The sequence below is a fragment of the Microcaecilia unicolor genome, chromosome 7, assembly GCF_901765095.1.
Source record: "Microcaecilia unicolor chromosome 7, aMicUni1.1, whole genome shotgun sequence".
Lineage (NCBI taxonomy): Eukaryota > Metazoa > Chordata > Amphibia > Gymnophiona > Siphonopidae > Microcaecilia > Microcaecilia unicolor.
The window spans coordinates 282,180,756-282,206,045 of NC_044037.1; the positions used below are offsets into that span (position 1 = coordinate 282,180,756).

At 44.6% G+C, this 25,290-nt stretch overlaps 1 protein-coding gene across 1 annotated transcript in view; it reads left to right on the top strand.

Moving 5' to 3' along the window:
- LOC115474650 (adenylate cyclase type 5-like) overlaps positions 1-25,290 on the top strand; it is a 542,557-nt gene that overhangs the window by 353,596 nt on the left and 163,671 nt on the right. The window contains exon 9 of the mRNA XM_030210240.1: positions 12,674-12,696. Coding sequence (XP_030066100.1) covers positions 12,674-12,696 — 23 coding nt within the window. The remainder of the gene's footprint in view (positions 1-12,673; positions 12,697-25,290) is intronic.

The window sequence follows — 25,290 nt, forward strand, 5'->3', positions numbered from 1 at the left end:
CTGTCAAAGTAATGCTTGGATGTCTCACTCATATATACTATCTGCTACCATGTTTGCTTATTTCTGATCTTTGGAAGATTTTGTGAAAGTGAGTTGAGTTCATCTCGGATGAAAGTGGTTAGGTCTTTCCTATGTGGTCATTTGGAGTTCCATTCACTATATAATAATTGCATTTTTACTTGTAAAACGCCTTGATCTGCCTAAGCTAGGTGGTATATAAAATGTTTAATAAACCATAAACCGCACTATATGCTGCACGAACAGAAGAAGAGAGCAAAGATTAGGTAAGAAAATAGTAACCGGTTGTGCCTTGCCTGCCGCTAGGCTAAGCTGTGGAGTGGGGAAAATAAAAGTAGTAAGCTTCATTTTCTTTCATTTTGTGGGCTCAAACAACTTGGGGATATGCTGGACAGGGTCAGGACAGGAAGTAAATGGAAATTAAAATGAGATGTTAGGGGGTATTTTATAAAGTTTAATTGATTGCTGTATGAACATTTTTATAGATCTATGAACATATAATAACCCATGAACGTTGATCTATGAACATATCGTAAATCAGCATGGTTACAGTGTACAGAGACTTGGCATTTAACTCACATTGATAAGAATTCAGAGAGGTTTGTTAATTCTGTTTTTCACTGTTAAAAGCACATGGTTGTGTCCAATGATGGTGTGAAGTTTCCGCTGTGGTAGTGAACATTATCTTACACGGCTGCGCATCTGAGAGGGGCATTGACTTATCAGTTTGAATGTTTACACTGAGGACTCAACTATTAAAACATTTAATTATTGTTATTATTTTTTGTTATCTCTCTGACAGTCTTTCTATAGAATTTTATAGGAGTTTTTTAAATGTTTATTATAAGTTTAGCACTGGCAGTTTGTTTTATATTCCTTATGTCAGCAGCCTGTAAAGTACACGAGAACAATAATAGTGTTGTGTGTGAAAGCAGTGGAATGACTCCGACCCAGCTAGAGACATACCCCCTGTTGAAAATGCCTGGTTATGCCACTGTTGTGCACAGATCATTTCTGCCCCCTAGCTCCTGGAGGAAGCAGGACAGAGCCAGCAGTGTTGGAGCTGCCTGCCCTTAGACAGGAGCGAAAAAAAACAAAAAAGCCAAAGTACCCCCTTTACAAAACCAACCAAGGAGAAACAACAGAACAAAAAGGGGAACGACCAGAGAAGTACCGACCAAGGGATATTTATTAAAAACCGCATGAAAAAAATATACAGTTCATAGAGACTTAAAAATCCATAAAAAAAGATAATATCAAGACTCTATGTAGTCCTGCATTCCGGTGCATAATGTACTTGCCTCAGGAGTCTCAATTTCTGTAAACAACATCAAAACATAACATAAATTTTACTCAAAAACATTTAAGGACAATGATAAGTAAATAAAATTAGCTAGAACTGTGTGGATAATTATATAAATATACATATATAAATAAGAATTATTACTTAAAAATACAATTATTAATAAAAAACAGTTAAAATTATTAATGAACTATTTAAATAAAAACATAGGTAAAAACATCACCAATAGGTACACAGGAATCAATGGCTAAAACATATTGATTATATTGAAGAGTTGCAATAATTAATAAAAAGCAGTATGATAGAGTGATATATTACAAAAGATGTAATGGCCTACCAAGTGGTCTTGTAAATCCCTTGTACTGTTTAGAAATAGATATAACTACTACTACTACTACTACTTATCATTTCTATAGTGCTACTAGACGTACGCAGCGCTGTACACTTGAACATGAAGAGACAGTCCCTGCTCGACAGAGCTTACAATCTAATCAGGACAGACAAAGAGTAGCAAAATTCTATGCAGAATCCCAAAGAGTAACAAGATTCCGGAATCCCTAAGGGTAGCAAGATTCCATGCAGAATCACAAAGAGTAACAAGATTCCGGAATCCCTAAGAATAGCAAGATTCCAGAATCCCGAAGACTACTACTACTACTACTTATCATTTCTATAGCGCTGTACACTTGAACATGAAGAGACAGTCCCTGCTTGACAGAGCTTACAATCTAATTAACCCAACACCATCTATTTTGGGAAAGATACAATAAAAAGTAGCATAATTGTAATTGGTTGTACAATCAATGCAGAAAGTACACACAGATGGAAACATGGAAATGTGACTGCGCTTTCAAAACTGCAAAGGAATAAAAGTTGTATAGTAAAAAAGGATTGGACTATACTTTCCTCAATGAAAGTGAAAAAGACATAGACATGCGGCACGTAAAAGGCCTATTTGAAACAACAAAGGGTTGAAGTGAAAAGCTGAGACGTGAATGAGACTATTTACAATGCCTGCAGCAATCCTCTATATAAGTGAATACCTAGTAAAATTGATCCGGGTGACAACGGAAGTGCTGACATTTTGTTTTATCACAACCTACTTCTTGACACACTGTCCTCCTTTGGGTTCCAGGGCTGTGTCCTCTCCTGGTTCCCCTCTTATCTCTCCCATCGTACCTTCAGAGTACACTCTCATGGTTCGTCCTCCTCCCCTATCCCGCTCTCTGTTGGAGTTCCTCAGGGATCTGTCCTTGGGCCCCTCCTTTTTTCAATCTACACCTCTTCCTTAGGCTCTCTGATCTCATCTCATGGTTTTCACTATCATCTTTATGCTGATGACACCCAGCTGTATCTCTCCACACCAGACATCACTGCGGAAACCCAGGCCAAAGTATCGGCCTGTTTATCCGACATTGCTGCCTGGATGTCCAACCGCCACCTGAAACTGAACATGACCAAGACTGAACTTATTGTTTTCCCAACCAAACCCACTTCTCCTCTCCCTTCACTCTCTATCTCAGTTGATAACACCCTCATCATCGCCGTCTCATCTGCCCGCAACCTCGGTGTCATCTTCGACTCCTCCCTCTCCTTCTCTTCGCATATCCAGCAGATAGCCAAGACCTGTCGCTTCTTCCTCTACAACATTAGCAAAATTCGCCCCTTCCTCTCTGAGCACACCACCCGAACCCTCATCCACTCTCTCACTACCTCTCGCTTGGACTACTGCAACCTACTCCTCACCGGCCTCCCACTTAGCCACCTATCCCCCCTTCAGTCCATCCAGAACTCTGCCGCACGTCTTATCTTCTGCCTTGACCGATATACTCATATCACCCCTCTCCTCAAGTCACTTCACTGGCTTCCGATCAGACACCGCATACAGTTCAAGCTTCTCCTACTAACCTACAAATGCACTCGATCTGCAGCCCCTCCTTACCTCTCTACCCTCATCTCCCCTTACGTCCCTACCGTAACCTCCGCTCTCAAGACAAATCCCTCCTTTCAGTACCCTTCTCCACCACTGCCAACTCTAGGCTCCGCCCTTTCTGCCTCGCCTCACCCCATGCTTAGAATAAACTCCCTGAGCCCATACGCCAGGCCCCCTCCCTACCCATCTTCAAATCATTGCTCAAAGCCCACCTCTTCAATGTCGCTTTCGGCACCTAATCACAACACCTCTATTCAGGAAAACTAGACTACCCCAACTTGACATTTCGTCCTTTAGATTGTAAGCTCTTCTGAGCAGGGACCGCCCTTAGTTATTAATTTGTACAGCGCTGCGTCACCCTAGTAGCGCTCTAGAAATGTTAAGTAGTAGTAGATTTTTAATAAATATGCCTAAGTTGGTACTTGTCTGGTCATTCCCCTTTTTGTTCTCTTGTTTATCCTTAGATAGGAGCAGCCACATTGACTTGATTTTTCACAGTTTCCCCACAGACTTGAGGAGGCCTTGATTTTTCACAGTTTCCCCACCAGAATTGTATGTCAGCTTCCTGACTCCATTGCTGTTTATTGCGCTGGCTTCTTGGCATGACAGTACCAAGCTATAGTTGCACCCTGTGGATGTATTGGGGGAGGGGGACAGGAGAGTGAGCGAATTGATTGAAGGGGCTGGGAGTTGAGAGGGGAGGGATGTGAGGAGAGACAGAGAAAGAGAGGGGAGTTGAGGGTCCTATGGGGTGTGAGTGAGATGTGTGATTGTAGGGGGATGGGATGGAGAGAGGAGAGTGAAGTGAACATGTGGTGCTGCTCCCTTTGCCCTCTGCCTTGGAGAAGGCAAAAAGGAGCTCTTCTTTTGATTTGAAGGATCCCCCCCCACCCCCCACACATCTGAGGAGGCTGAAGGAAACAGGCACTGCAATCAGTCCGCCTCATCTCACAGGGCAGAGTGAAAACAGGTGATTCTAGATACTAGACAGGGTGAGAAAGGAGGAGAGTTGCTGGAGAGGGCAGTTTTCAAGGGAGGGGGAATTAATGACCATTATGGGGGAGGGGAAGCAGGGATTGGGGGTTGAGACTTGAGAGCTGAGGCTAGAGGATATAGAGGAAGGGCAGACGAGTAGACCATGTCAGTGTTTATATGTCATTGTCTTTTATGTAACTGTTTCACCCTTCTCCTCCTCATTGCCCCCCAGTACGTCATGAGGATAAGGAGAAGAGTATGTTCATGTATGTGTGTATGAAAGAGGGCATTTATAGTTTATTTCGAGAGTGACAGCTCACACCCGGTCCTGGCCTGCCCCCTTTACCCATAGTCCATGCTTCCGCTTCCTATTTGTCTTCAAATTAAGCCCTGGAAAAGATAGACCATAGTGTAGCTATTGAAAAACTCTGAAAACAGCAGGACATACTTGATAAAAATTAATCTAGCCGCAGACAATGATATTCAGTAGAAAAGAGAAGGTGGATGTTTGGAGCCAGTAATAATCTTTACAAGTTTGAATTGTGTGAGAATGAAGAATTTCAGTTTAAGTGTGATATATTAATGAATGTGAAGATGTTAAATTCTCCTGGAAGAGAAAGGCTTCTGGTATGTTCTTTTGGAATCTTATTTTAAGAGAGAGTGTGATCGCTCAGTTTTGAGTTTCATATGTTCATTGTCATGGAAACCTTGTTTTTTGGTTATGTTGCATATTAAGGTTGTACTGACCTGCACTCAGAAAAGAAAAATCTAATAAAAGTAAATACAAATATTTAAAAGTAGTGATGATAAAGTTCTCAGAATCCTTGAGGATCATATGCCTTTGAATTGGGAATAAAAAAAAAAAAGAAATATATAGTGAGACACTGGAAAATCACATCCTCTATTTATGGTTAGTTTGTGTGGGATTTGATTAGATGAAGTGTTTAGACACGACAGGTGCATTTTTTTTTTAATTTCCAGCATAAGATTTCCCTTTAAAAACAAAATTGTGAGACCAATTCTTGCTTCCAGGTAAATGTACTGCAGCCATGATGACTAGTATGGCATGCTATGCTCCATGCAGAGCCAGCTTAAGGGGTGAACCAAAAGCTGCCCTCATCGGATCATGCCCTCCTGCCACTGTCCTGCGCCTCTTCCTCCTCAGGCTGCCTTACAGATTTGACAAAATGTGAGAGGGTTGCCAGGTGGAAAATTTTTTTCCCACCCAATCCAGCCTAAAAACAGCCCAAAACCCGCCCAAACTCAAACCCCGCCCCTGACACCCCCACCCCCGCGCCATCACCCCCGCCCCCGCCGTCATCAACCCCGCCCCCGCCATCATCGGCCCCGCCTCCCCCGTCACCAGCCCCGCCCAGAACGTCACTAACCCTGCCCAAAACGTCACTAACTCCGCCCCCCGCGGCCGAAAAAACCACCCGAAAAACCGCGGAAAAGAAAAAAAAGAAGCCCAAAAAACCGCGACCCGCCACGGGCAAAAATTTCCCGCGGTGGGTCACGGAAAACCGCCCAATTGGGCGGTAAAATCGCCCACCTGGCAACTCTGGAGAGGACTCAGGGTTACCAGGTGGAAATTTTTTTTCCCACCCAATCCAGCCTAAAAACAGCCCAAAACCCGCCCAAACTCAAACCCCGCCCCTGACACCCCCACCCCCGCGTCATCACCCCGCCCCCGCCGTCATCAACCCCGCCCCCGCCGTCATCGGCCCCGCCTCCCCGTCACCGGCCCCACCTCCCTCGTCATTGGCCCCGCCCAGAACGCCACTAACCCCGTCCAAAATGTCACTAACCCCACCCCCCGCGGCCGAGAAAACCGCCTGAAAACCGCCCAAAAGAAAAAAAGAAGCCCAAAAAACCGCGACCCGCCACGGGCAAAAATTTCCCGCGGCGGGTCACGGAAAACCGCCCAATTGGGCGGTAAAACCGCCCACCTGGCAACACAGAGGAAGCACTTCCTGTTTCTCACAAGAAACAGGAAGTGCCTCTTCATGTTTCAAACTTGCCAGGCACTGCAGTCCTAGGAAGAGAAGCAGCACAGCTATAGGATGGAAAAATATGCCTCTGCCTCTTTGTCCACAGTGGTGCTGGAGTTGGAGCTGGAGCGGTGGGTTGTGGGCTGATGCTGGAGCTGGTGACTGGAGGCTAGAGATCAGTACTGGGGCAGGTAAGAGCTGGAGCAAGGGAGTGAGGGTTTGGGGCTCATGCTGGAACTGGAGCAGGGGATAAGAGGCTGGATACTTACGCTGGGGCTGAGGGGCAGGGAAAAGGGGTCTGGAGGCTGGGGTTTGGAGATTAATGCTGAGGACAGGGACTGGGAGGAGAGAGCTAGAAGCTGATGCTGAAGACTGGGATAGGGGAGCTGGAGTTAGGGACTGGGAGAAAGGAGCTGAAGGCTGACGCTGGGGGAAGAGGAGGACAGATTCTGTGATGGCGGAGAAGCAAGGACAGGACCATAGGGAACGAGAGGAAGTTATGGTGAAAAAAGTGAAAGCTATGGGAGAAACAATAGGGGCAGTGGATGCCTAGAAAGGGGGAAAAAGAGGCAGGACAGATCTGAGGTCATAGGGATGTGGGAGAGCAGGAATTCATAATTAGACTAAGACTGGGTAGAAGACCAGAAAACATTGGCTAAGTATTAGGAATGGAGGTGGGGGGGACAGGACTCAAGGTTTGGGTGGGATTTTGAGTGATGACTAAGGGATTAGGTAGGATAGAAGAGTGGGGATTTGGGGATTAGATGGAGAACAGTGGAGGCTAAAAAACTCAGCAGGGATTAGGGAGGACAGAGGGGAGTAGGTACATAAGTACATAAGTATTGCCATACTGGGACAGACTGAAGGTCCAGCCCAGCGTCCTGTTTCCAACAGTGGCCAATCCAGGTCACAAGTACCTAGCAAGATCCCAAAAAAGTACAATACATTTTATGCTGCTTATCCTAGAAATAAGCAGTGGATTTTCCCCAAGTCCATTTTAATAATGGTCTATGGACTTTTCCTTTAGGAAGCCTTCGAAATCTTTTTTAAACCCCGCTAAGCTAACTGCTTTTACTACATTCTCTGGCAACGAATTCTTGAGTTTAATTACATGTTGAGTGAAGAAAAAAAATTCTCTGATTCGTTTACTGCTTTATAGCTTCATTGCGTGCCCGCTAATCCTAGTATTTTTGGAAAGAATAAACAAGCGATGCACGTCTACACGTTCCACTCCACTCGTTATTTTATAGACCTCTATCATATCTCCCCTCAGCCGTTTTTTCTCCAAGCCGAAGAGCCCTAGCTGCTTTAGCCTCTACTCATAGGGAAGTTGTCCCATCCCGTTTATCATTTTCATTGCCCTTCTCTGTACCTTTTCTAATTCCATCTTTTTGAGATGCGGTGACCAGAATTGCAGACAGTATTCGAGGAGCGGTACAAAGGCATTATAACGACCTCATCTTTGTTTTCCATTCCTTTCCTAATTAGACCTAAATTACACCCAGGTATTCAATGCTGGGGTTATGTGTGGGGGTATCAGCGGACGCAGAAATCACGCAGGTGCTGTCTGATATTCAGTACTGGTACCTGCATAATTAACCGTGCAAAAATAGGACTGCTTTTTTGTGCAGCTCTGTCTGCCCAGTCACTGAATATTGCAAGTGCCTGCATATTTTCCTGCTGTGCCCCTAGAATTCCCCAGATTGTGCCTGGGTAATTAGAACCGATTTTCAGCAGCACTAGCCAGTTAAGTGCCAGCAAATATTGGTGGATGGTTCACTCAGCCTACCTTAAGTGGGCAGGAGCCTTTCCTGCCCCCTTAAACCACATTGAATATTATCCCGTTAGTTCATGCTATTAAAATCACAGGGTAATGCCCATGTTCTGTGACTGAATGTAACAAATAGCATTGTTTACCCAGACCTTAGGAACATAAGAGTAACTATACTGGGTCAGACCAATGGTCCATCTAGCCCAGTATCCTGTTTCCAGCAGTGGCCAAGACAGGACACAAGTACGTGGCAGAAACACATATCATGGCAACATTTCATGCTGTGGGGGCAAGCAGTTGCTTCCCCATGTCTGTCTCAATAGCAGACTATGGACTTTTCCTCCAGGAACTTGTCCAAACCTTTTTTGAACCGCTATTATTACATCCTTTGGCAAAGAGTTCCAGAGGTTAACTATTCGTTGAGTGAAAAAAAATATTTCCTTCTATTTCTTTTTAAAGTATTTCCTGTAACTTCCTTGAGTGTCCCCTAGTCTTTGTACTTTTGGAACCAGGAAAAAAAATCAGTTTACTTCTGCTTGTTCTACACCACTCAGGATTTTGTAGACCTCAAACATATCTCCCCTTAGCCATCTCTTTTCCAAGCTGAAGAGCCCCAACCTTTTCAGCCTTTCCTCATATGAATGGAGTTCCATCCCCTTTATCATTTTAGTCGCTCTTCTTTGAACCTTTTCTAATTCCGCTATATCATTTTTGAGATATGGCGACCAGAACTGAACACAGTACTCAAGGTGAGGTCGCACCATGGAACGATACAGAGGCATTATTGTATTTTCGGAAGGTCTTATTCACCATCCCTTCCTAATAATTCCTAGCATCCTGTTTGCATTTTTGGCCGCCACCGCACATTGAGCAGAAGATTTCAGCATATTATCTACAACAACACCTAGATCTTTTTCTTGGTTGCTGACCCCCAAGGTGGACCCTAACATCAGGTAACTATGATTTGGATTATTCTTTCCAATGAGCATCACCTTGCATTTGTTCACATTAAATTTCATCTGCTATTTGGATGCCCAGTCTTTGCGTCACCCTTTATAAGAAGTGCATACACATTGGGGTAAATTCTATGTAGGTTGCTAAAAGTCAGGCGCTAAGTTAGTATTCTGTATTGGCAGATTTAGTACTAGTGCAAGTTCACAGTTACGTGCTAAACTTTAGACGTGACCACTTACACTATCCCCCCGATATTCAGAACCATTTAACTGGCTAGGAACAGCAACCTGGCCGGTTAAATGGCACTTAAACGTCTATCCGGCGATATTCAGCAGGGGTTTATCCCCCGGTGAGTATTCCCGGTTATCGCCTAGGAGAAAAACAGCTATATGGTGCGATATAGCTGGTTATCCCCCAAAATTCAATTCATATTTGGCTATTGTAAGTAGCCACATTTGGGCCGCTTAAATAGCTGGTTTATCTATAGCCAGTTTAAAGATAACCGACTACCTTTGAATATCGACTTAGATGGTTAACTTTAAACCACCTAAAAATAAACCGGATATTCAATGCTTGTCACTGGAAATGGCCCGGCATTGAATATCCTGGCTGATCACCGACTGTGGGAGTTAGCCAGGCTCCCTCCCCGCATTCTGAATATCAGCCCCTATGTCTATTGCTGGTGTCTAAAATGAGCAGTTGGACGCATAAATGTAACTATTTTATAAAACGTGTGTAGGAGTCGCCCCAACATGCCCATCCCTCTCACTCGCCCCTCCCACATTGATGCCTCCTTTGCATTAGCACGAAAGAGAAGTTAGGTGCGCTGTTTATGGAATACGAACATAAGTGCTCCTTTTACCAAGCTGCGGCAAAAGGGGGCCTGCACTGTCATCCACATGTGTTTTTCACACATGCTGAGGCACCCTTTTACCGCAGCGGGTAAAAGGGAAGTCTCTCTTTCCTGCAGGAAATGGCTGTGTGGCAAGTAAAAGACTTACTGTGCGACCATTTTGGGGGGAGCCCTTACCGCCACCTATTGAGGTGGCAGTAAGTGCTCCCGTGCTAACCCGGCAGTAACTAGGCAGCGCGCGGCACTGCCCGATTACCGCCAGGAAATGACAGCGCACTAGGGGTGGGAAGTACCGCCAGGTTGCTGCGGTAGCCCAGCAGTGCTTCCTGTATAGCGAACGTTAAGCCCGCATTGGGCTTAGTGCCACTTAGTAAAAGGGGCCCACAGTCTGTGTCGTACAGAATAGCCAATTTGGTGCCAATTAGTGTTTAACCACAATTATTGGTATTTATTACCAATTATTTGCCAATTTAGTGCCAATTAGTTAATTATGGAGTTCTTTCACTAAGCTGCGGTAGAAATAGGCCTTAGCACACCCTGACGTGAATCTTTCCCAAACGCTAGGGCCATTTTTACTGTGGCCATAAAAATCCCAATTTTAGATTGTTCACATTAATGGCCATGCACTCATGTTACCCAACAATAACGATATCCACAATAATATGATTGTGACAAAAAGACTCTTTTTATATAATGGAAGAAAAAGCCTCAAATAAACAGAAAGAATTCCATCGTTGAATATATCAACATAAGGGAGATCCACTGAATCATCACGGGCAGAAAACCTCCTAATAAATAGAGCTTTTGCGCTTCCAAAAAGGCTTCTGTGCTCACAATAACCGTGTAATATTACTAAGTGGTTCAAAGAATATGCACTTATCTCAAAGAAAGTTTTCAGTCGAGAACTAACACCTCCCACGGCCCGACTTCAGGCCCAAGTTTCGATCCCTGCCTCAGGGTCCGTGGTGTCAGACTATAGAGATCTAAGAAAAAAGTACATCACAATATCATCTTCAATTTTGAAAACAATACTATTGATATCCCTAAGAACTCGGGTTGTTTATTTAGCTAAGTCTGCTCATGCACTCATGTTGCCATTAGTGCGTGGCCATTTTTAAAAATTAACACAGCAGCACTTACTGTCACCTGTTTTTTAGGTGGTAAGGGCTCCCAGGTTATCTGTGCACTGACCGGCACATGGTAGTGTAGATGCGCTGACTGGTTAGTATTGGAATACCCACTCTGTGTCCCTGGCACACCCCCTAAAATACAAAAAATTATTTAGCATAAGCACATAAGCACTGCCACGCTGGGAAAAGACCAAAGGTCCTTAGCGTACACTTATATTCCACAGTATTCCATTTTGTGCTGTGTTAGGTGTGCATTAGTGCCACAAACAGCTTACTAAAAGGGCTCATGTTCGTAGCTGGCCCTATGCTATTACTGTATGCCCAGTTGCACACCCAGATTTGGGTGCTGTTTATTGAATTTGGGGGTAAAAGGGTTTTTTATAAGCCTTTTTTGAGTGAAAATAGTGTTTTATGCATAGAAATATCTACTATAATAAAACTCACCCTCAACGTTCTGAGGACACTGACGTCAGTGAAGCCAAGCTCTGACTTCCTTCAAAAAGGTTCGAAGGTTCGTGGTGGTAAAGCCACCAAAATCGCTCCAGGCCCCGCCTTCGAGGGTGGAGCAATGGCAGAACAACGAAGGGGTTGGCAGGGAGGGAGGCAGGGAGGCGGGGGGGGAAATCGCTCCGGGCCCTGCCCTTGAGGGCGGAGCAATGGCAGAACAACGAAGGGGTTGGCAGGGAGGGAGGCGGGGGGGTGGGAAATCGCTCCGGGCCCCGCCCTCGCGTCAAACCTCATGACGTTGGGGGCGGAGCAATGCCAGAACAACGAAGGGGTTGGCCAGGGAGGGAGGGAGGTGGGTGTTGGCCATGAAAACCTTGCTAGCACCCGTTTCATTTGCTCTGAAACGGGCTTTTTTTACTAGTACACTAATAAAACTGCCTAGTGGCAAACACATAAATATATGTACTGCCAACCCATAGCATGTACACTTCTGTGGTATACTTGTTGATGTTCCTAGGGGGTGAAGTTGGATGAAGCTAGGATTATAAACCGCATAATCCTATAGTACTTGGCAGTGTACAAATAAACATAATAAAAACAAGAAAATAAAATTTCAACAATTAACATCCATAAAATACAGCAAATAAACAAACAAATGTTATAAAATATGTATGTATCTGTTCAAGCACCTGCTGCAGAGCAGGTATAATTTTCTGAGAAAACGTATGGGGAAACTATTTTATAAAGTTAAACATTCATTCGCCTATGCGACCTCATGGCCCAGGCACCCTGTGACAGAATTACCCTTTTGAAGACGTGGAAAGAAATTCCAGTTCAGAGTGCTAGCTTGCTTGGTTCTGCACATTGCCGTGTGGAAGAATTGCGCTCCTTTCCCGGGTCAGGTTTTCCATTCCTCTGCAGCTGGATGATGTCTTGAGGGCAGCATGTATCTTCTGTTGTGTGCCCCAGATATTGCTCTGTGGTGACACCTACTGGCCAGACTGAGGTTGCACAAGTACTAGGCTCAGCGAAAGCTGCAGCCTGTGGCTCCATGGCAAAGACCGTTATTGCAGTGCATGGAACAAGTGCAGATTATAAATGGGGGAGGGGGAGGAATTCCAGGTAGTTACATTTGAAGGCCTGTAGCACTGTAGCTCAATATTGGTCAGTTGTAGCTGAGCTGGACACACAAAGGAGCTAGAGAAAACTGCTGTCTTCTCCCCCAAAAAATCCATTCAGGGACATTCTTTTACAAAGCTGGTGATGCCTAACTCTCATTTGTTTTTTCTCTCTTTCAGGGTTTTGAAGATCCTAAGGACAAGTAAGTAGGAAATTTATTCATATGAGTTATGTATTTTACTGAAAGGAAATTACTATTAAAACTAATTTTCCTCTTGAAAGTTGTTCCTTAATCCTTACATCCTTAACATTTACCCTTAGAAAGGGAAAAAAAAAATGAAGCTTCTTGTAGTATTTAAAATGTGAAGTATATGTTTGACTGAGAGGAATATTAGTTTTTCAGTGCTTTACTTTACAAACCATTTAAAGCTAGGGCAAAAAGAAGCAAGTTGGAGGGAAAATGTGCCAGTTATGAACACAAATTTGCTAGAGGCAGTGGCGTTCCTAGGGGGGCTGACACCCGGGGCAGATCCCCCCCCCCCCCGGGTGCAGCGCCCCCCCTGGATGCAGCGCAATCCCCCCCCCCCTTGGCGAAAGGACACCCCCTGCAAAAGAACCCCCCCCCCCGGGTGCAGCGCCCCCCCTGGATGCAGCGCGATCCCCCCCCTTGGCGAAAGGACACCCCCCGCAAAAGAAACCCCCCCCCCCCCCGGGTGAACGCCGGTGGGGGGGGGGCCGCGCGCGCCTGTCCTTCGTTCGTTTCGTGCTCCCTCTGCCCCAGAACAGGTTACTTCCTGTTCCGAGGCAGAGGGAGCATGGAATGAACGAAGGACAGGCACACGCGGCACCCCCCCCCCAGCAGCGTGCACCCAGGGCAGACCACACCCACCGCCCCCCCCCCCCTAGGAACGCCACTGGCTAAAGGCTGGTATGATGGGCTTTATTCCACCATGGTACCACTGTAAGAGGGTCTTGCAGATAAACATATGAAATCCCATATAGATTTACATTCTCATTTCCTTCAGTTTCAGTTTAGTGTACAAATATCATATGCTAACACAAAACAAAATAAGCTATATCACAACATTTTTTCTTAAGAACTCGAAAAGGGGTAGCTGTGTTACTCTGACGTAACAAAACCGACGGAGGCAGGAGGCCATTTTTAGACCAGTAATTCTCAATTTAGTCCTTGGGACACACCAAGCCAGTCATGCTTTCAGGATACCCACAAGGAATATGCATGAGATAAATTTGATACAGTGGAGGCATTGCATGCAAATTGATCTCATGCATATTCATGGTGGCTATCTTGAAAATCAGACTGGCATGGTGTGTTCTGAGGACTGGGTTGAGAACCCCTGTTATAGACCAATCAATTTACTTTCAAAGACCAGAGTCTGGTGATGTGGACCTAGGAGCTAGCTCTATGGGTGCCAGTGGGTGCTGAGCAACCCCAATATTATAAGTACATAAGTATTGCCATACTGGGAAAGACCAAAGGTCCATCGAGCCCAGCATCCTGTTTCCAACAGTGGCCAATCCAGGTCACAGATACCCGGCAAGATCCCAAAAATGTACAAAACATTTTATACTGCTTTATCCCAGAAATAGTGGATTTTCCCCAAGTCCATTTAATAACGGTCTATGGACTTTTCCTTTAGGAAGCCGTCCAAATCTCTTTTAAACTCCGCTAAGCTAACCGCCTTTACCACATTCTCTGGCAATGAATTCCAGAGTTTAATTACACGTTGCGTGAAGAAAGATTTTCTCCGATTCTTTTTAAATTTACTACATTGCAGCTTCATCGCATGCCCCCTAGTCCTAGTATTTTTGGAAAGCGTGAGCAGACACTTCACATCTACCCGTTCAGCTCCACTCATTATTTTATAGACCTCTATCATATCTCCCCTCAGTCGTCTTTTCTCCAAGCTGAAGAGCCCTAGCCACTTTTGCCTTTCCTCATAGGGAAGTCGGCCCATCCCCTTTATCATTTTCATTGCCCTTCTCTTCACCTTTTCTAATTCCACTATATCTTTTTTGAGATGTGGCGACCAGAATTGAACACAATATTCGAGCAAACTCCTACAGTAGGTATTGAGATGGGGGGGATAATTTGAATTGTGTTTGGCACTCCAATCATTTTCAGATGTTGGCACCTGTGGGTGGTGGCTCTGGCCCTCGAAAGCTGATGCCGCAATAAATTGGATAGCCTATAAAATGCCACCTGCCTCTGTCAGCTTCAAAATAATTAATTTATGTTAGAATGTGCTCACGTAAAGCAAAATACAAACAAAGCAACAATGAAAATGTTTCTCCTGCACTCTTCTAATATTCTAATGGGAGAAGAATGAGGAATTGCTTGTATATGCGTGGGATAAACATAAAGGAATCCTGTTCAGAAGGAATGGATCCTCAGGAGCTTAGCCAAGATTGGGTGCCAGAGCCGGTGGTGGGAGGTGGGGATAGTGCTGGGCAGACTTATACGGTCTGTGCCCTGAAAAAGACAGGTACAAATCAAGGTAAGGTATACACAAAAAGTGGCACATATGAGTTTATCTTGTTGGGCAGACTAGATGGACCGTGCAGGTCTTTTTCTGCCGTCATCTACTATGTTACTATGTTATATATCAAGTATCACATACCATGTAAAATGAGTTTATTATCTTGTTGGGCAGAGTGGATGGACTGTTCAGGTCTTTTTCTGCCGTCATCTACTATGTTACTATGTATTTTTGAGGTCGCTCATCAGAATTATGTGGTAACAAAAGTGTATTCTGAGCTCTATACAGTATGCCCCTCGTTCCGTAACCTTTAGTGCCTAAATGGAAGCACCATTTGCACACTGGATTCTAGAAGATGAGCACTTAGGCATGTAAAAATAACGTTCACGTATGTAAGTGCCGGTTGAGCACTAAGCAGTGTTCTACAAGTTTAGTGCACAACCCCTGTAGTGCACAGCTACAGGGGGGGGGGGGGGTGTGCTTGTGGGCACGGCTTGGGCAGATCCCACACTTAGGCACGTAAGTTATTCGATAAAGTACAACATTTGCAAGCTCACATGTATGCCTGCCTTTTACATGGTGTAAGTGATAGGGCTAAATGTTAGTTCAAATGCAGGTTTATGCCCTATTCCATATTGGCATCTTGGGAACCTGCACTCTGGAACTCAAATTTAGGCTACAGATTCCTCTCTAGTGACGTAGCCACAGTTAACATAGAGGGGCATAATCGAACGCCCATCTCCATGGGCATCTATGTCTGAAAATGGGTATGTGACGAGGCGGGACAGACCGTATTTTCGAAAAAAATGGACGTCCATCTTTTTTTTCGATAATACGGTTTGTGCCGGCCAAATGCATCGGATTTGTGAGGATTTGAGCTGGGCGGTATCGTTTTTCAGCGATAATGTTATCAATAGAAATCAAACAAAATAAAACTTGGAAAAGAAAATAAGATGATACCTTTTTTATTGGACATAACAATACATTTCTTGATTAGCTTTCGAAGGTGGCCCTTCTTCGTCAGATCGGAAATAAGCAAAATGTGCTAGCTGACAGTGTATATAAGTGAAAACATTCAAGCATTACTATGACAGTAAAATAGATACTATTGGAGGTTCTACATGGAATGTTGCTACTATTGGAGATTCTACATGGAATGTTGCTATTCCACTAGCAACATTCCATGTAGAAGGCTGCGCAGGCTTCTGTTTCTGTGAGTCTGACGTCCTGCATGTACGTGTAGGACGTCAGACTCACAGAAGCAGAAGCCTGCGCGGCCACATTGGTGATCTGCAAGGGCCGACTTCTACATGGAATGTTGCTAGTGGAATAGCAATATTCCATGTAGAATCTATAGAAATCAAACAAAATAAAACATGGAAAAGAAAATAAGATGATACATTTTTTATTGGACATAACAATACATTTCTTGATTAGCTTTCGAAGGTTGCCCTTCTTCCTCAGATCGGAAATAAGCAAATGAGGTAGCAGATAGTATATATGAGAGAAACATCAAAGCATTACTTTGACTGTCTGACAGAGTGGGAGGGTGGGGGAGGGTGGGGGTATGCATGGGGACATCAAAGCATTTCATTGATATTCTAACAGAATGGGTGTTGGTAGGTTAGAGGAGGGTAATAAACAGAGAAATACAGCTTATGTTTTATAATGAGTTAGAAAACCCAGATCCTTATTAAGTCCTGTTTGTTGGGTGTCAAAATATTCAATCATTCTTGTTTCAAAGGTCTTACGTTCCTGTATTGTTTTAAAATTACCTTTTAGTATTCTTACTGTGAAATCACCTCTCAGCGATAATGGAAACCGAAGGCGCCCAGCTCAAAAACGACCAAATCCAAGGCATTGGGTCGTGGGAGGGGCCAGGATTCGTAGTGCACTGGTCCCCCTCACATGCCAGGACAGCAGCCGGGCACCCTAGGGGGCACTTGTAAAACGTAAAAAACGAAAGTAACATACCTCCCAAGTCCATAGCTCCCTTCCTTTGGGTGCTGAGCCCCTCAAATCCCCCCCCAAAACCCACTGCCCACAACTCTACACCATTACCATAGCCGTAAGGGGTGGGCACCTACATGTGGGTAGAGTGGGTTTTGGGGGTGGTCTGGAGGGCTCCCATTTACCACCACAAGTCGAACAGGTGGGGGGGGGGGCCCTGGGCCCACCTGGGTGAAGTCCACTGCACTCACTAACTACTGCTCCAGGGACCTGCATACTGCTGTCATGGAGCTGGGTATGACATTTGAGGCTGCCATACAGGCTGGAAAAAAAGGTTTTTCAAGTTCTTTTTTTTTTTGGTGGGAGGGGGTTAGTGACCACTGGGGGAGTCCGGGGAGGTCATCCCCGATTCCCTCCGGTGGTCATCTGGGCAGTTGGGGCACTTTTTTGGGACTTGTTCGTGAAAAAAAAGGGTCCAAAAAAAGTGACCCAAAATCGCGATAAAACTGCCTTTCTTTTTTCAATTATCGGCCAAAGGCGGCCATCTCTCTTCGGCCGATAACCATGCCCCAGTCTCGCCTTTACCACGCCTCCGACACGCCCCCGTCAACTTTGGTCATTCCTGCGACGGAGTGCAGTTGAAGACGCCCAAAATCGGCTTTCGATTATACCGATTTGGTCGCCCACGGGAGAAAGGCGCCCATCTCCCAATTTGGGTCGAAATATGGGCGTCTTTCTCGTTCGAAAATAAGCTGGATAGTAACATAGTAGATGACGGCAGAAAAAGGCCTGTACGGTCCATCCAGTCTGCCCAACAAGATAAAATCATTTGTGCTACTTTATATGTATACCTGACCTGAAGTGATTGTCTTATAGCAGACTTTTTATCTGATCAGGTTTAAATTAAAAGACACACTCTCTCTCTCTCTCTCTCTCTCTCTCTCTCTCTCTCTCTCTCTCTCTCTCTCTCTCTCTGGGGATAAATGATGTATGTATGTGGCTTTAGTGTTAAGTGCTTGAAATAGCCAGCACTGCAGCCTTTCCTCAGCACTCTGTTCTTTCACCAGTCCAGAGTGCCAAATTTACATCCCAGATACACCAGGAGAAAAGACTCACTCATTGGCCTTCAGTCTTACTCTTTGGAAAACAATACTCTCGATGCACTGGGCGGGGCCTCACTAACATACCATTTTGAGGACCGCCCAGAAGGAGCAGGGAGGGAGTCCTAGTCCCTCCTCCTTCAAGGTAGGAGAGGGTTGGGGAGGCAATCGCTAGGCCAACAAGGCTAGGGCCTGGGGTAGGCCTAGGCCAACCCACTTTGGGCTCAGGCCCACCCAAAATTGTGGTACCCTTGATAAAGGTTGCAGGGATCCCCTGCTTCAGCAGCCCAGAACACTCTTGTACTTCCGGCAACTGGCAGCACTCTCTATGGGCTGTTGTGCCAGCTTAGCCCCCTCCCGTGCATGCTCAGTGTTTGCACATGTGCAGGAGGGCTGGCTTGGCGGTGGCCCATAGAGAGTACCACTGGCTGCAGTGAGTATGGCAGTGTTCTGTCCCACCTGAGCAGGACCTCTTCAGCTGGCACAGGATCCCATTTTATGCAATGAGACCCTGTACTAAAATAGCACACCTTGTGGTAAAATAACCCAATTAACAGTAGCCCACATCGACAGCTTCCCCCCCAAAATACTATAATTGATGCACATAGGTGACAAAAATTGGTGTGGACATTTTACACCTACCCTGGGGCTGATGGTGTGAATGTCCATGCCTGCTACTTCTTACATTTTTACATTTTCCGCCCGATATTCAGACCTCGTCTGTCTCCTGCGGTCTGCACTAAACCCGGATATTCAATGCCGGGCCGCTTCCAGTGACCCGGTCTGCCTTTGAAAAACTGGCAGATAGCTGGTTATATCGGGCAATATAACCAGTTCTCGTTAAGCTACATCCCGGCGATTTTCAGTGCCAGATAGCCAGCCAAGTGCCATTTTAGCAGCCATTTATAAAAAAATATTGGGCCATTTAAAAAGAAAAGTATGAGCGCATTCTTCTTTCTAAACTATCACCCAGGTAAGTTTCTTCTTACCTCTTATCCTAGGCACGTTGTTATAAAATTATTTTCCACATGCTTTGAAATTTATATGGGAGAGCAGTGATGCTTTGTGACGGCTGGGATGCTCCCTGAACAAGCCCATGGAGAGTGAAACCGGTTGGAGCCAGGGTTGCCAGATGGGCGGTTTTCCCGCCCAATTGGGCGGTTTTCCGCAACCCGCCGCAGGAAACTTTTGCCCGCGGCGGGTTGCGGTTTGTTGGGCTTTTTTTTTCGCGCGGGTTTTGGGCGGTTTTTCGGCCGGCGGGGGGTGGGGCTAACGGCGACAGAGGCGGGGTTTGGTGACGTATTGGGCGGGGCGAGGTGACGTATTGGGCGGGGCGATGATGGCAGAGGCGGGGTGATGACGGAAGGGGTGGGGCTGATGACGGCGGGGGCGGGGGTGATGACGGAAGGGGCGGGGTTGATGACGGCGGGGGTGGGGGTGATGACGGAAGGGGCGGGGGTGATGACGTCGGGGGTGGGGTGTGTGCGGTTTTTGGGCTGTTTTGGGTGGGAGCAGGATTGTTATGGCAGTTTGAAATATTGAAATGTGGTGGTGTATCCACTTTTAATTTGTGTGGAACTTATGCTTTTTGGAATGTCTTGAGGCCTGTTTCATACTGGAGCGTCTTTTTAATCTCCTTCAGAGCATTCGGAGAGGGCTAGATTGTTGAATTAGTAAAGAATTTTCTTTATTTTTTTCCAAAGAAATGTTTTTGATGTATCTGTAAAGATATACAATATAAGATATACAGGAATACCACCTTTTGGATTTTGTAATTAGACTTTCCTTTCCTTTTTCCAGTGTATTTATCTTCCCTTATTCTCATTTTCACAAGGTTCTGTTGTAGAATGACTAAAAAGTGCTATTTTATTACCAGATGGTAGTACTCATGAATATTACAGATGGAATCTATTTTCTAATAATGTACATTAAGGCATTAACACACAGTAACCTGGTAGTACAGTTTAATAAATTTGGCCTTGCGTCCACCAGGGGCGTAGCTACTATGGGGCAACGGGGGCCTGGGACCCCGTAGATTTGGCCCTGGACCCCCCTGCCAACGACCCTCTCAACCCCCCTCCTGCCATCAACCCGCCGTCGCCGTCTGCTACCTTTGCTGACGGGGGACCCCAACCCCCGCCAGCCGAAGTTGTACGTGCAGGACTTCAGACTCAAAAACCAAACGAAGGAAGAAGACTTCGGCTGGCGGGAGTTGGGGTCCCCTGCGGGCAGACCGGAGGTCGAGAGGGTTGTCGGCAGGGGGGGGGGGGTCAAACTTGTTGGAGGTGGTGCTGGTGGCGGCGGGGGTGTGTGTGTCGGCAATTGCGAGGGGAGGGGGCTAAAATGTGCCCCCTCACCTCGGCTCTGGACCCCCCTCCCGCCGAAGTCTGGCTATGCCCCTGGTGTCCACAAACCCAGCATCTACACACACAGGGAACCTGTTGCTGATTTTATGGGTCTTTACAGTTTGAACACTATCAGTGGTTAATTTTATGACTTTGTGTTTTGTTTTGAACTGTTTTCAATAGACTTTGATGGTAAGCCCAACTTATTTGAAAGGCAAAAGCTTGAATAGAAAATGGTGATTTCACAGCAAAGCATATATACAGTTATCTGAAACCTTAATTTAAAAGGCACTTGGCTTGTTGTGCTGTTTATAATGGATCAAGATTGGCAGCACAGAAAATATACTAAATAATAAGGGGAAATAAATATACAACACAGTACCTAGAAATTATTATGGGAAATGAGATACATACTACTGATTACAGATATGGAACTCACCACATCTAATTTTATAAACATATAATATCAGAAGATAAGTTTTATCATACATCACATGCACACAACCAATTACGTAACCAAATAAAATGGATTTGTTAAGGGGTGCTCAGTTCATATCAGTCAAAGAATGCACGACTGACTGAGTCAAGAACCATTATTACACCACTATGTGCTTTCTCAAGTGTGAACTTAGTACAGTGATACCTCGGTTTTCGTCGATAATCCGTCCGAAGACAATCGGCGAAATCTGAAACCAACAAAAACCGAGGCAATTATTTCCATATGAATCAACACTGGAAAGCAATGGAATTGTTTAGCTAGACGAGCGGGGTGATGCTCACACAATGAGAAACAACGCCACACTGAGCAGGAGAACGCGTGGGTCGCCCTTTGTTTTCACAAAATTAGCAGCGACGAAATCCGAGACAAATGTTTCGTAGAAAAAAAATCAACGAAACCCGAAACCAACGAAAACCAAGGTACTACTGTAATACCATCCGCGCCCACCAGGTGGTGTCAATTATGATGGCGGTATCATTCATCCATCAGTTGTAGTATACTTGTTTAAAGTCATCTTGTCTCAGTGATAGCCTATCAGTACATTGTAAGCCACTTTGAGCCTGCAAAACTGTGGGGAAAACGTGGGGTATAAATGTGCAAAATAAATAAATTTGTAGGCATAAAAACTAACTCAGAAGCCTAATTGTTTTCCATCACATCCTTAGAAGCATTTAGAGTGCCTGAAAAAGCCTGTTACCTTAAACGCGTATGATACATGGTCAACATCACATGATTAATCTGTTGTTTTTACCAGTCTTTCTGGCAGATTAGCAACATCATTAAAAGCTTCTGATTCTAGTCAATCGCTTATTCTTCCAATAATAACGAGTGATCTACAAGATCAAATACTGATGTTAAAATCAAATTGCAGGAGGATGACTTGATGCATTTTTTTTTGCGCTGTGATTTTATTTCTTGCAAATCTAAAAACAAAGCAAAACAAAAAACATGTAGCTGAATTAGGAATTAGAAAAGGTACAGATAAAGGAGACCAAAATGATAAAGGGGATGGAAGAACTTCCCTAGGAGGAAAGGCTGAAGAGATTAGAGCTCATCGGTTTGGAGAAGAGATGGCTGAGGGGGAGCTATGATAGCCATCTGTAGAATCATGAGTAGAGTGGAACGGGTAGATGTGGATCACGTGCCTACTGTTTCCAGAAATATAAGAACTAGGGGGCATGCAAATTAGTGAAAATATTTATTCACCTCCAAATTCTGTGTAGGTCACCCAAAGTTTGGCATGTCCCTTGGTAGTTGGTTCCTGAAGGATTTATAGCTGCTCCTCCCGAAGAAGGATCTAACGAAATGCGGCACGCATAGAGGAGCGAGGAGATAGAGAAACCTTATTATCGCCGGATGACCTGGAAGGAGTGCCGGTAGCTCCATTCTTGCTGCGTCAAGCCGTTCTGAGTCCAGTTGATCATTTAAGCAATACATGAGGTGCAGATGAAACAAGATAGCGGCGGGTTTATCTTGCCTGAAATTAATTTCAGAGTCAACCATTGGACATTGCGAGCGAAGCCAGCATTTATTTGCTTTATATGAACTATGCATGAACTATAATAAGGACTGGACTTTTTTCATTAGTGATACAGATTTATACTTTAGTTTTCAGTTAAGTATATATTTGTATTAAGTGTATGATTGAATGGCGAAATGAATGGCATGATTGAGAGAGTTCCGGGCTTTTCAGGATAACCAGTGATGTATGGGTAGTTGGGATTATATGTAATAAATTCAAATATTTTTTTTAAATCTAATTGGGAGTACAGTTGTATGTGTTTATAGTGATGGTACTCTAGTTGTAATTGTATATTCCCTATTTTTTGTTAATGCAGTTTTTGGCACAGATCTCTAATCTGTGCCTATAATAATTGGATAAATTGGTGATAAATATCAGTAACTGACCTTAACATACACTAATTGGCACCAATTACTGGTTATTCGTGGATCTCTGATCTGTGCCTATTATATAACTTTTGTGCTTAATTTAATCTGTCACTCATGAACTTTTACACAATACCACTCTGTATTTCTCATACCGGAATTGGCAATCGCCATCACGGTACTATGTAAGCCACATTGAGCCTGCAAATAGGTGGCAAAATGTGGGATACAAATGCAGCAAATAAATAAATAAAATAAAAATTCATCTCATGTGCAACTCCAAAGAGGGTGTGGCCAAAGGAGGGGCAAGGACGGATTTAGGTACGGAGTTATTGAATACTTCCACTTCCACACCTAACCAACAGTAGTTAGGCACAAACATTTACATCAGCTTTTAGCAGGCATGAATCCTCATCCCTAAAGTTAGGTGCAAAAATGACTTAAGCTAGTATTCGATAAAGATGTTATGCACAGTACTGCCTTTACAGAATTTGCCCTTAGTGTGCATCATTTCAGCACCTATCTTTGGGCGCCATTTACAGAATCTATGCCTCAATGTATAATTGAGCTCTGGAATTCATTGCCAGAGAATGTGGTAAAAGCCATTAGTGTACCAGGGTTTAAAAAAGGTTTGGACATGTTCCTGGAAGAAAAATCCATAAAGTATTATTAAGGTGGACTTGGGGAAAATCTACTACTTTTTCCTGGATAAGCAATATGAAATCTATTTATTCTTTTGGGATCCTGCCAGGTACTTGTGATCTGGATTAGCCACTGTTGGAAACAGGATACTGAGCTTGATGGACTTTAGTCTATCCCAGTATGGCAATGCTTATGTACTTATGTACTGGAAGGAGAAAAACTCACTGGGAGAACTTTGTAAAAGCCAAAGTTTGTAAGAATAATGTTGTAAGATCATTGGATAGCCTTCTAAAGTAACAGTAGCCACCTACCTGAATTTGTAAGCTGAGTATCTGGCGACCATCCGTCGCCTACCCAAGGGTGTAGGCCGAGTATCCAGCAACTATTTACCACCTACCCGAGGGTATAGGCTGGGTCTCTTCCATAGTCTGTCCACCACCTATAAACCAGCCAAAAGGTTAGTCCATGGTAATCCTCAGCAAAAGGTCCATCCACATCAATAATCTAGCACAAGGGTTAGTCCAATAGCAATCCTTAGCAGCCAGTCCATCCACATACTACTACTACTACTACAACTTATCACATCAAAAGACCTTCCCTTCCACAAAAGAGAGATCAGTCTCTAATCACCTGGGCTCTCCTGCTGTCAGGTCCTGATTAGAGCCTCACTCTTTACTCAGGGTGAGTCCAAGACTCTCAACATTCCACACACCTGTGGGCTCAGTGCAGTCTGGTGGGGCACCAGTAATCCCACCCTGGCCCCTCTAGGACTAACAGGTTCCTGTTCCACTCCTCGTGGGTCTTGTGGACAAAGCCAAAATTCTAAGTTTGTCCACCTGTGCAAACCATATACTAATTAGGATGCAATTCAGTTTCTGAGTGTTCTATCACTCTCAACGCTTAGGGAATTATCCAACTTCTGTACGGGTTGGTCCTCCCCTGCCACCTCTCCCATAGCCTTCCCTGTCTGGCTACAACCACCCAAACAGGGTTCCGGATGTTCACTCTAATTGTGTTAGTCAGACTATACCCAAGTTGTTCTCCTATACAGTCTAGTTGTGTTAACTCTCTGGGGTCAGGGGTCTTCCCTGTCACATCATCTATAACAAAGAAAATGCATAAAGATTGTTAATTAAAAAAAAAGAGCAGTACTGAGAGACATAAGAAATCAGAGTTGTCCTGCTGGGTCAGACAGATGGTCTATCTACGCAATAGGCTGTTTCCATCAGTAGGCAATCCAGATCACAAGTACCTAGAAGAGTTACAAAAACTAACAAGATTCCATGCTACTTAATCCCAAGGATAAGGGGTGGCTTTCCCCAGGTCTATCCTTAATAACAGTTTATGGACTTCTCCTCCAGGAATTTGTCCAAGCTTTCTTTAAACCCAGCTACATCAACTACTTTTACCATTTGCTCCTGGTGAGTCAGAAAATATTTTCTCCTATGTAACTTCATGGAGTGTTTTTTTGTTGTTTTGTCATATTTGTACCCTGCGCTTTCCCACTCATGGCAGGCTCAATGCGGCTTACATGGGGCAATGGAGGGTTAAGTGACTTGCCCAGAGTCACAAGTAGCTGCCTGTGCCTGAAGTGGGAATCAAACTCAGTTCCTCAGGACCAAAGTCCACCACCCTAACCACTAGGCCACTCCTCCACTCTAGTCTTGTTACTTTTTCAAAGACTAAACAATCAATTCATGTTCACTGGTTCCACTCCATTTAGGATTGTATAGATCTCATCAGGATCCAACTTTTCGAAACAATTGAGAGCGTCAAACTCCACAATCCTTGGACACAGTGCTCAGTTGTGGGGGTTGCTGAAGCACCCATGGCTCAACGTAGAAACATCTCCCGCTTCTCAAACAATCTTCA